The sequence below is a fragment of the Corvus moneduloides genome, chromosome 30, assembly GCF_009650955.1.
Source record: "Corvus moneduloides isolate bCorMon1 chromosome 30, bCorMon1.pri, whole genome shotgun sequence".
Taxonomy (NCBI): Eukaryota; Metazoa; Chordata; class Aves; order Passeriformes; family Corvidae; genus Corvus; species Corvus moneduloides.
This window is the reverse complement of record NC_045505.1, coordinates 2,702,528-2,714,511: the sequence shown is the minus strand read 5'-3', so window position 1 is coordinate 2,714,511 and position 11,984 is coordinate 2,702,528. Positions and strand designations below refer to the sequence as shown.

At 60.7% G+C, this 11,984-nt stretch overlaps 1 protein-coding gene across 1 annotated transcript; it reads left to right on the top strand.

The window, feature by feature from the left end:
• Positions 1 to 3,355: 3,355 nt before the first annotated feature.
• Positions 3,356 to 8,590, top strand: FIGNL2 (fidgetin like 2). Its single transcript, XM_032094257.1, has one exon. The coding sequence runs from the start codon at positions 4,469 to 4,471 to the stop codon at positions 6,755 to 6,757; it is 2,289 nt and encodes a 762-aa protein (XP_031950148.1). The 5' UTR covers positions 3,356 to 4,468; the 3' UTR covers positions 6,758 to 8,590.
• Positions 8,591 to 11,984: the final 3,394 nt, after the last annotated feature.

The following is an 11,984-nucleotide window of genomic DNA, read 5'->3' as shown; positions in this document are numbered from 1 at the left end:
TAATTAATGCTCATCCTTGGTGCCGTGGAGGGAGCGGGGCTGAGGCAGCTCCGCCGTCCCGACCCAGGCAAGCAGCTGAGCAGTTTTGTCCTGTGCTCCCGGGGGTGATGCAGGGCTGAAGCCCGGATCTCAGCAGCCTCAAGAGTCCGGGAGACCTGCAGATGTCCAGAAAAATAGAAGTGGCAAAAATGGGGTTTTATACTCTCTTAGGTCCATTTTTCTTAGGTCTGTTGGATTTTATTTTGGTTTAGTTTATTTTGCTTTATTTAATTTCACTTTATTTCACTTCATTGTATTTTATTCTGTTTTGGTTTATTTCATTTAATTATTTATTTTATTTATTTTTATTTTATTTTGGTTTGGTTTATTTTATTTTATTCTCTTTTATTTTATTTTACTTCATTTCATTTTATTTCATTCTGGTTTTTCTTTTCTTCTCTTTTCTTCTCTTTTCTTCTCTTTTCTTCTCTTTTCTTCTCTTTTCTTCTCTTTTCTTCTCTTTTCTTCTCTTTTCTTCTCTTTTCTTCTCTTTTCTTCTCTTTTCTTCTCTTTTCTTCTCTTTTCTTCTCTTTTCTTCTCTTTTCTTCTCTTTTCTTCTCTTTTCTTCTCTTTTCTTTTATTTTCTATTTCATTCTATTCTATCCTATTCTAGTTTTTCTCCCACCTGTCTTCTACTGAAGCGTAGAGCAAAATTCCTCAGATCCAGTTCTTGCACCACCTCCTTGCTAACAGCGCCCGGATTTTCCTGCCGTGTCCCCTCACTCCCGGAATTCCCGGGCCGTGGCTCCCTCCCTCCCTGGGCCCTGGGGTCTCTCCGGCCGTGGCAGATGGGCTGTGGGGGTCTCTCCCGGCTGCTGCCAGGCCCGGCCGATCCGGATGCATTTTTCATTCAGCGGCCGGGGCTGGGGAAGGACAGATGGACAACGGCCCATTGGTCACTCCCGGCCTGTGCTGGTGTCCAGCTGCTCTGCACTTGATATATGAGTTGCCGGAGCGGACACTGGAGCCTTGGGATCAGCCTGGGATGAGGCCGTTCCTCCTGGGAATGGGAGTGGGTGCAGGGGGAGTCAGCCCCGATCCTTTTCGCCCCGCTCTAATTCCAATCCCGTCCCTGGCTCTGTCAGCGCCGTGAGGAGGGGACAGGGAACGTCTCTGCAGCCAAACACCCTGAATTCACCTGGGAAAACTCAGCCTTTGCTGAGGAATCCCTGCCCAGCTTGGGCTGGGGCTGGAGCCCCGCGCCCCGTGCTGGTGCTGCTGGTGTCGTGGCTGGGCTGTGCCGCGCCCTGAGCGCGGCTTTGTGCCCTCTGTGCCCCGATCTTGCCTTTGGGACCGGCTCTGCCGGGCTGTTCTGCCTGTTCCAGACCCGCCGTGCCGGGGTTTGCTGGAGATGACGGGAATCCGGCCTCAGCCCGGGTATCAGCGCTCCAGAATGTTGCTTTAATGCCAATATGCTGCTTTAACACCCAGCGTTAGGGCAAGAGCGGCTCCGAGGCGTTGCCACCAGCCTCAGGTTCTCCATGAGGGTCAGAGCAGCGTCTGCCGAGGTCGTAATTCTGACTCACAGCCCTGATTTCACTCGGACGGTGCCACTGCACTCGCCCTACGCTGCTGCGAGGAGTCAGGGATGAGCTCCGGAGCTCCCGTGCTCTGCTTCAGGCAGCTGAAGCCCGAAAGGTCATCAGGAAACGCATCATTTAGAACAAGAAGTCCTTCCCGCTGCTGGGCAGACTCGGGTAAGCCTCTTCTCTCCTCCTCCTCCCCGTCCAGGCCCACCGCCGGGCGCGCAGATCCGCACGGAAGACGCGCCACGCACGTCCCAGAGATGGGAAATCTGGGTTGTCAGGGCTTGGGAGAGCACTGGGGGCCCACAGCGAAGGCTGGGCTGTGGAAGGAGGCTGCAGCATCCCAGCTCGCTCCTTCCCGACCTGAAGCTTGCCCAGCGGAGCTTTAAAACCCGGGGAGGTCGGGCAGCCCCTCAGAGCAGCGCAGCTTTCGGCAGCACCGCTGCCGGGATTTCAGGGGTCATGAAACTGCTCGGTGCATTTTGGAAGAAGCTCGGATCCTCCGAGCTGGCGGAGGAGGAGGCAGCAGCACGATGACCGTGGCACAGGGGACGGAGGCGGCTCGGCAGCTCCTCCTGGCACCCAAGGGCTGCGATGCTGCTGCCGGGCAGCGTGGGCTGTCCGAAGGGGTGAGACCCATCTGGATCACTCCCTCCATGAGCCAGTCCCTCTTCCTGGGGCTCGGGGGAGTTGGACGGCCTTTAAACCCCAGCTTCAGTGCATCCTCAGCCTGAACGTGTTTGCTCTTCTCTCCTTTTCCGCCCTCCAAATCCGCCGGAGCCCTCTCTTGATGCCCCCGGGGGTGCGGGGTGGGCGCAGCCATCTGCGGGTGCTGCCCGTGGGTCATTCCGGTGAGGATTTTTCCCAGAGTTTTTACACAGCGGCGTCGGCACCGCGTGCCTGGGGCCGGGGCACACGTGCACACGCGTGTGTGCATCCGTGGCCGTGCCCTGCCCACGAGGGCTGAGGACGGGCCGTGCCTGTTCCAACAAAGCCGCCCCGCTCCTCGATGCTGCTCTGGGGCTGCCCTGCATCCCACGGCCTCGTGGCTGCAGCTTTTCCCAGGGGGAGGCAGCGCACCCCATCCCCATCCCCATCCCCATCCCCATCCCCATCCCCATCCCCACGCCGAGCCGTTGGACACCCTCAGCGGTGCGCCCGCTAAAAACCCCCGAACAAAAGCCCAGTTCAGACTCGCTGCTGAATAGATTAACAAGATTTCCATAATTAGGGCGGGCGGGAACAATAGGATTCTCCCTGCCCAGCCCCCCTGCCCGCCTTTGTCTTGTGCTGGGGATAATGGGCAGCAGCGAGGGTGGGAACCGGCCCGGCCATTTGGTCACTGGACAGTAATTTTCTCACACTGCCAAGGGGAGCATTGAAACATCTGTCCCGCTCCGCCACTCATTCACGTCCCGTTTCAGCCCTGACAGCTCCTCCCTGCCCGCCACCCTCCCTCTCTGTGGGTTTTCCACGGATTTGGGTTTTTCTTCCCCCAAACGCATCCTGTCTTTAAGGGGTTGCCTGGGGATTGCAAAGCCGTGCCTGTGCATCCCCCTCGCTGCCCTGCTCCTTGCAGCAGCTCTGGGGCGTGGGGATGGAGCTGGAGGAGCTGTGCCGCGGTGGTGGACTTCCAACCACGCGCCGTGGCCATGGCCACCCTCTTCCAGGCTTTCGGAGAAGCGATTCCATCCGTGGCCCATGTCGGGATGCCAGATTTTTAAGCGGTGGCTGAGCAGTGGGGTTGGGGCGTGGGGGTCAATCCGGGGTTGGAGAAGCCGGGAGTTCCCGGTTGCTGCGCAGGGTCTGTGTCCATGCCAGGGTGTGGGGATGCTGCTCCCGCTGCCGCGGGCCGGGCACGGATGTGGGTTTCCTTGGGCCAGGGGATGCCAGGTGCTCCCATCTCCGGGAGGGGCTGGTGAGGGTGGCTGTCTCTGCGTCCCTCTCCTGGGCAGCTGCTCCCTGACCTCGAAAGGCCGGGAATGCCACTGGGATTTGCGGGTTGGGCTGGTGGCACCTCGTTCCTGCCGAGCCGATGCTGCAGTGGTCAGACAGCTCTCCTGGTGCCCCCAAATCCCTGAGTCCCAGGCACTTGCAGCCGGACGTTTCTGCTGCGCTCTGCACCCACCGAGCAAGGATGGAAACTCCTGCTGGTTTAATTCCTTAAAAAAATCAAAATTAAGGAAAATGTCTTACTCATCACAGAATCAGCCAAATGCTCATTTTCCCCTTTAGATCTCCCGGGTACCTTTGCCCCCCGTGCCCAGCCAGCCCCGTGGGCAGCTCCTGGAGGATGCGCCGTGCGTTTATCCACCAGGAGCTCTTTGATAATGACCGTAAATGCAGGGGGAGGCCAGCTCACCCCACACGGAGCCGCCCTCTAAATCCTCTTGTGGAAGTTTGATATCCAAAGTGGAAGCACAAGTGCCCTATAAGTCAATTAAAGCATTAAGTAATCTTATTGTGCGGGGGCCACGAAGTGGCTTAAAGGCTGCGGGCAGCGAGTGAGAGGGGCACGAGGTCCCCGCCTGGCTCTGGCGTCAGCGTCCCCCGAGGCACTGGACGTGGGGCTGAGGGAGGACCACAGCGGGAGCTGGAGCAAGAGAGGGTGATACCAACCTCAGCAGGAGGTGCCCGCGGTCAAGGGGGTTTCAGGGTGGAAGAATCTCTGCCCAGAAAGCGTTGTCAGGCATTGGATTGGGGCGGACAGGGGCGTGCTGGAGTCCCCATCCCTGGAGGTGGTCAGGGAGCAGCTGGACGTGGCACTCAGTGCTCTGGTCTGGGTGACAAGGCGGGGATTGGTCAAAGCTTGGACTCGATGATCCTGGAGGTCGTTCCCGACCTCAGCGATCCTGTGAATATCCGCAGTTGGTTGAAGCAGGTGTTCACAGCCCGGGGCTGCGATGGGGCGCAGGACAGGGCAGGTTTTGGGGATGCTCCACGCAGAGTTCCCGTTGTGCTGCTCTCACCTGTGCTGTCCTGTCCCCACAGGTCTGTCGAAGATGCACTGGTCACCAGAGCATGCCCAGTCCCTGAACCAGTGGCCGGAGCAGCACCTGGACGTCTCCTCCACGACCTCCTCGCCAGCCCACAAGTCCGACCTGTACCCCAGCGCCCGCCAGCGCTTCAACTACGCCTGGGCCAACGATGACATCTCAGCGCTCACAGCCTCCAACCTCCTCAAGAGGTACGCCGAGAAGTACTCGGGGGTGCTGGACGCGCCCTACGAGCGCTCGACGCTCAGCGGATACGGGGACGGCGCCTTCGGGCCCGTTAACGGCCAGAAGGGGGACGGGGAGCCCTGGCCGGGGGCACACGGCTCTGACGGCACCTACCCCCTGACCCCCATCCACGATGGCCTCCCCGGCGCCAAGGGGGTGGTGCCGCCGGCTGTCCCTGCCGGCAGCGGGGCCATCGGGCTCGGCGGCTCGCCGGTGGTGTCAGCCAACCTCGCCGATCCCGTGTACCCCGGCAACTCCTGCGGAGCAGCCGCTGCCGGCTCTGGGGGGCTCGGGGCATCTCAGGAGTACCCCTCAGGCTACGGTGGCACCTACTTGCCGTCCAGCTACTGCACCCAGCCAGCGGCAGCGCTTCCCCCCCCGCACCCTCCTGCCCTCCACAGCTCAGGGCTCCTGCAGCCCCCACACCCCTCGCCCGCCCTGGTGCCGGGCTACGGCTCCTCCGGCCCCATGTACAACTACGCCGCCAGCAGCTACCCGCCACAGCCGGGCTACGGGGGCATCCACCCGCCTCACCCCTCTGCCTCCTACCTGCCCTCCGGCATCGCGGCACCCACCCCCATCCCGGCCCCGCCGCCCACTGCCCGCCCGCCGGGGGTCCCTGGCTATGGCTACCAGGGCGCTGGCTTGGGGCCCCTGGCCGTGCCACCCCTGGGCACCGAGGCGGCAGGCACGCTGAAGAGGAAGGCGTTCGACATCGGCGGGGAGGACGACGGGGAGGGCAGGTACAGGAAATACAGCTACGAGCAGCCAAAGTCCCCCTACCCCATGTCGGACAACGGGGAGTGCCGGGGGAACGGCTTCAGCGGCAGCGGCGAGTCTCCCCAGGTGGCCTTCAAGCCCGGGAAGCGGCCGGCGGGAGCTGGGAACAGCGAAGAACACGGCGGCAAGTACGGCGGGCAGCAGATGAAGGGCATGGTCTCGCCGTCCTACGGCGCCAGGGACGCTCCCCTGAGGCCGGCAGAGCCCTTCGAGAAGTTCAGCCCCCCCCTCGCCAACGGGGAGCGGCCGGCCGAGCCAGGGGCCCCCTTCCCGCTGCGCCTGCCTTCCAAAGCGCTGGTGTTCGGCGGTGCCCCGCTGGAGGAGCAGCCCAAGAACGTCGACCCGCTGGTGCTGGAGCTGGTGAACACCAAGGTGGTGGAGCGGGGGCCGCCGGTGCAGTGGTCGGACATCGCCGGGCAGGTCTCCGTGAAGGCGGCCATCGAGGAGGAGCTGGTGTGGCCCATCCTGCGCCCCGGCACCTACAGCGGCACGAGCCACCCGCTCCGGACCCTGCTGCTCTTCGGGCCCCGTGGAACAGGGAAGACGCTGCTGAGCCGCTGCATCTCCACCCAGCTGGGCTCCACCCTGCTGAGGCTCAGCGGCACCACGCTGCTCTCCACCTGGAAGGCCGAAGCCGAGAAGATCCTGCAGACCGTGTTCTTCGTGGCCAACTGCCGGCAGCCCGCCGTGGTGCTCATCACCGAGGCCGAGTCCTTGCTGGCGGCCCGGGCGGGCGAGGACGGCAGCCAGGTGAGCAACCTCAAGTCCCAGCTCCTCTCCTACCTGGACAACGTGGCTACCTCATCCGAGCAGAACGTGGTGGTCATCGGCACCACGGCCCGGCCGGGCAGCATCGACGAGGCGTCGCACCGGCGCTTCGGCACGCGGCTGTACATCCCGCCGCCGGACGGCGCGGCTCGGCGGCACATCCTGCGCCAGGCGCTGGCCCAGCAGAGCTGCTGCCTGAGCGAGCGGGAGCTGGCGGCCCTGGCACAGCGCACCGAGAGCTTCTCCGGCGCCGAGCTGCTGCGGCTCTGCCAGCACGCCGGGGCCGCTCGCCGTGCGCTCACCGGACCCCCCACCTGCTACCAGGACCTGGAGAAGGCGTTCTGCAAGGTGCGCCCCGCCGCCTCGCAGAAGGAGCTGGACTTGTTCCTGGAGTGGGATAAGATGTACGGCACCAGGCACTGACGGCAGCGGGGCAGCGGGGACGGACCCCGAGGCGGCGGGGGCGGGTTTGGGACAGGGATTAGGGTCCGGTTCTCTGAGTGGGGTCGGGTCCCTCGTCCCGAAGCGCAGGGGACCAGCCCTGCCGGCAGCACCACGGACCTCATCTCGCCCGTGTCGGACTCGCCCGGGGATGTCCCGCGCCGTGGCTTTTCGGGAGCGTCGCCCACGACTCAGGATAAGCTATTTATTGTTTTCCCCACCATCCGTCCCCGGAGCGGCGCTGCCAGCAGGGCCCTGGGGTTCGGCTCTGTGGCATCGGGAGCTCCCCCATCCACCCAAAAGCTTTATTATGGTTTTTTGATTGCTTCTCGTTACTCCCAACAGAAATACCTCGGGTGTCTTTTGAGCCCCTTCTCACCTGGCGACGATCAGGGAAAGGGGGAGCTGGGGGAGACACCCAAACGCAGGGAATTTCACCCCAAAACAAGGAGGTTACACCCCAAACCGGGGGGGTTAGACCCCAAACCAATGGGTTACACCCCAAAACCAGGGGGTTTTGGAGTAAAATGCTGTAGATTGTTGAATATCCTAGACTTGGGTTTTTATTTTTGTAAGGTCTGTAGTATTTTTTGTTTGTTCGTTTTTTCTTTTTAACTACTCAGGAAAAGAATTACCTCAGAAAAACTAAAGAATGTTTTTTTTAAAAACACTTTTTAAAAACACTTTTTATCTTCTCAGAAAAGGAAAAAGGAGATTTTTTTAAGAGTTTTCCGACCTGGGACAAAGCTGCCTCCTGCATTTGCTTCCAAAGGGGGTGAAGAAAGGAAGAAATAAAAGGAAAAATAAACTTGAAGCTGTTACAAAGATGAAATTTGAATGTATTTCAGGTGCTTTCCACATATATTATGCCATAATTTTATTTTAAGTTTTGTTTTCGACATCGTTCTTGTAGCGTTTGGTGGAGTAACGTGTCTTCAGTGCAAAGTTTAGTGCTGTAGGTTGGGAGCTGTCGCCGGCACCGCTTTTTGGAGCAGGGTGGGTCCCCCCGGAGTCTTTTGCTGCATCCGGGGGGGTCACGGAGGGGACCCCAGTGCCAGCTTGGGACTGGGAGGGATCCCCCTCCCAGTGGGGGTTTTGCACTGGGGGATGGGACCACGGGGGTCCCCCAGGCGTGGCCGGGAGGATTCTGGTGCTGACTCCGAGCTCCTTTTCCCCCCAGTTTCGGGGATTTCTGGCTCCTCTGAGCACTAAGGAGCCCTGGCAGCAGCTGGCCACAGATCGGGCAAATCACTTCCCCCCCGCTTCCCCTCCCCCCCCCCCCCCCAAAAATAAAGCCCATCAGGGCTGAGCGAGGGGCTTTGCACAGAGCGTGAACCCCCAGCCCATCCCCTGGCCCCTCTTTGCATCACGGTGGGGGTTTGCCCCACTGAAATGTCAATTTTTATTCTTTTTAGTGCTCTAAAGGCCTCCCCCTTGGAGCAGCCCCCCCAAACCTCAGGGTCTGCACATGCAGAGAGAACAGATCCCTCACAGGGGCCCCCCTCAGAGGTGTCTGCCAGGTTTTTTCCCCAATTTTTCCTAATTTCCTCTTGCATCCAGGGCATTACCAGGGCACTCCTTTGCCTCCCATCTCCAAAAAGTCGTGCTGGGTTCCTGAAGACTTATTATTATTATTATTATTATCCTATTTGTACACTCTCTGTAACCATTTCTACCTCATTTTGCAACATATTGTACATGAAAGTATTTAATTCATGTCTTGTTGATGTCTGAGACAGACAAGCTCTAGGGCTGGGATGGTCTACCTCAAGAAATGCTGTATTTTAAAAAAAAAAAAAAAGAAAAAAAAAAAAGTATTACACAGTATTAAAAGATTACCTGAACAGTTCCTCTCCTTGGGGTGATGGGGGGGTCCAGGGCTGCCCCTCTCTTGTCGGGGCAGGGGTGATGAGGAGGGAGGGGGGGCCCTGCTGGAGGGTCCCTCCACCCAGCCCAGGCCTGGGGGGCTCCCGGAGGTTTGGGGGCTGCTGAGACCCCACTCAGCCCCTGCAGGTACAGGGGGGGCTGGAAACGGCGTGGGAGGGTGGTCAGGGGTCCAGTGGCTGGGAGGGGACACGGTGACATCCCTGGCCAGTCACCAGGAGGGGCTGGAGCCTTCGTGCCAGCAGCAGAGTGCCCACAACAACCCATCCTTTACGGGGACCCCCGAGGTGAATAAATGACCTGAGCTGAGGAGTCTCGGCCAGGAAAACGGGAGGAAGGCTCCATCTTCCTCATCATCCTCCTCCAGCAAAGGGGGGCTCAGCTCCTCTCCACTTGCTGCCAGCCCCGCCGCCTCCGCAGTGGGATTTTTGGGGTGATCCAGGGGAATTGCAGTTTATCGTCACCCCGGCTCGAAGCAGAGCACTGGTGGCACCTCAGGGCTGCGTTGCCACCTCGTGGCTGCGGGGTCCTGGCCCAGACCCCGAGTGAAGCCGCCTTGGCTAAAGCCCACTCGGCTCTGTCGCTTTGGGGTGGGAGAGGAAGAGGCAGGTCCGGGGGGGTGGCAGCTGCGTCCCCTCTGCTTGGGAAGGGCCAGGGGAGCTGCTGCTGTGGCCCTTGGGAGGTGGGAGTGGGGTGGGGTGGTGGAGGTGTCCCGAGGAACAGAACCGGCCCCATCCCGCTGCTCCAGAGCTGCTGGCAGAGAGGTGGGGAGGCTGCGGAGGCCGGACAGTCCCAGCTCAAACCCCACGGATGAAGGCAGGGTGCTCCAGGGTGAGGAGGATGGGGGAAGCAAAGGCTGGAGAGCTGGACAAACGTCACTGTCCGCAGTGAAGGTGCCTCGAAGCTCCTCCTGGAGTTACAGCACCTTGGTTTGTCCCCAAAGGTGATTAAGGACACATTTGGTGTGTTCCCGTGTCCCTACACACCCTGCCGCCCCACAGGGGCTTGGGAAGGCCAAGTTAGGGGATGCCAGGATGCCAGGAGGGCTGCCAGGCCGTGGCATGCTCAGTCCTGGAAGGTGACACAGTGGAAGGGGGCCCAGTGACAGGGACCTCGCCCCTGGTCTGTGAGGTCAGGGGGGGTTCCAGGCTCCTGGGACACCCCAATGCTGGGAGGCACCGAATCCACGCTGGCATCCAAACAATGCTGCTGCACCTGGGCCTCGTCCTGCTCGTGCTGGCCGTGGGCGGCCGGTGTGAGGACACGGTGGCGGCCACCGTGGGCCGTCACACTATGGGCCGCATCGCCGAGCTGCTGGCCGACTCCGAGTGCCACCAGCTGCAGGTGGAGCTGAACAGCCCCGATGAGGAACTGAGCATCCCGGAGCCGGAGCATTTCTCCGAGGAGAATCGCCCCATCCGCCGCCGCTGGGGCAGCCGCAGCCCCGGGGGATGCTCCGAAGCCCTGCGGCACTGGCTGGTGACGGCGGGAGAGGTGACCACCTGGGACCGCCTGGTCCGTGGCCTGCACCAAATCGGGCGCTCCGACGTCGCCCGGGAGCTGGGGAAAAACCTGAACCAAGACCGGAGCCTGCAGCTGCGGAGGAACGTGGAGGGCTACAGCCGGAGCGTGCAGCACCTCAGCTCCGTGCAGCTGCAGCCTGGCGGGGCGCGGGCCAGGAGGGCTCCCCGCAATGGGCACCTGCTCTTCGAGCGGCACCGGCCCCCCCAGTACGGCCGCGGCCTCCTGGGCTGGGTCCGCCCCGTGGTCCTGGGCGTCCTGGGAGCCTTCCTCAGCTCCACGCTCCTCACGGCGACCGCGATGTACTTCTGCCACTGGAGGAGGCTCCTGGGCGCCTGAAAGCGGGGCGGCACCGCTAAAGGGAAAAGAAGACCCAGTAAAGCCCCGTGGAGGGATTGAGATGCAGAGACCCACCCTGTGTGTTCTGCTGGGCAGGGAGGGGCCCGTCTTTGGCTCATCCAGGGCGAGGTGACCACGAGGCATCACCACCAACTCCAGCTGTGCTGGAGATGTCCCCGTGTGTCACTGGATGCCAGAGTTGCCTGTGGCAGGGATGGAGCTGGGCAAAGCTCCCTTGGCCATGTCCCCTCGGGACAGGAAGGGAACAAAACCTCTCTGCTGGGTTGTCGGGCTGAGCCAGTACCTGGGGCTCATTGTGGGGCTCACTGTGGGATCCAGCATCGTTGGGGTCCTGGAGGGTCTGTGGCCTCTCCCTGCTGCTGAAATCGAACCAAGGCGAAGCGCTTTGGGTGTGATCGCGGCCACCGGTGTGGCTGCAATTAGAATTAAACCCGCGCTTCGTATTAAGAAATGATTTGCATCAATCCAACCACTCCTTCCAACAAGGGAAGGACAAATAACCCTGAGTGCAGCTTTCAAAGACCAGCAAATCTAATTCATAGAACGCTTTTCTTTATCCCCCCTAAATAAAATGGCACCCGCTGCCATTGGAGCGTCACTGCCTGGAGCACCAGCACGGGCAGCCCCTGGCACCGAGCTGTCCCCGTGGCCACCAGTGAAGGTCAGGCTCTGCTCACGCTGCTCCGTGGTCTGGCGCTGCTGGGGGTGCAGGGCTGCTTTGCCATCTGTCCCCTCGTCCCCCCCGTGTCGCAGCACGGCTGCCTCGGCCGCAGGGAGCCCGAGGAGCAGCTCAGCCCCGGCACCAGGGGATGGAGCAAGAGGAGGATGCAGTGGAGCAGAGAGCGTTGGATGGAGCATTTCCCGATGACCACAGGGGCTGCTCCAGGTTGGAAATTTTCCCTGGAGCGGTGTGGATTTGCAGGGATAGGGCGAGGTGAGGGAGCAGGGTGGTCGTGGCAGGATATAAAAATAATTTAAAGATACCTCCTAAAGCAGCACTCGACCTCCCTGAAGGAGGAGCCAGAATATGCCAGGATGGGGTTGGGATGAGCTTTGTGTTGTGCCTGGGGGGGTTTCAAAGCCGTGACTCCCTCCCCACGCCCCCAGTGATTCCTGGATTCTCCTTCAGGGGCTGGCGTTGGACGTCCTCATTTCAGACCAGCCTCACTTTGTAAAGCCACCACTGGAGTCCTGCCCTGCCCTGGCTTCTGCCCCAGGAGCGATGACCTGTCTGAGCTGGGGACGTGGATTCTGGGGACTAGGGAGTGAAGGTAACAGAACGACAGGGCAGTCAGGAGAAGTTGTTAAAACAAGATGGACATACCTCTTTATTGCAAATTCCAAAGTAAAAAGATGTACAGTACAAAGGAACTCAAAAGTTCAGCCATGGAACTCCCAGCCCGTTCCTCCATCGCCTTCCTCCACCCTCCCCCAGCTCCATCCT

What these genes read in the sequence shown, in the direction of transcription:
- FIGNL2 (XM_032094257.1), top strand. Translation starts at nt 4,469, where the DNA reads ATGGGGCGCAGGACAGGGCAGGTTTTGGGGATGCTCCACGCAGAGTTC.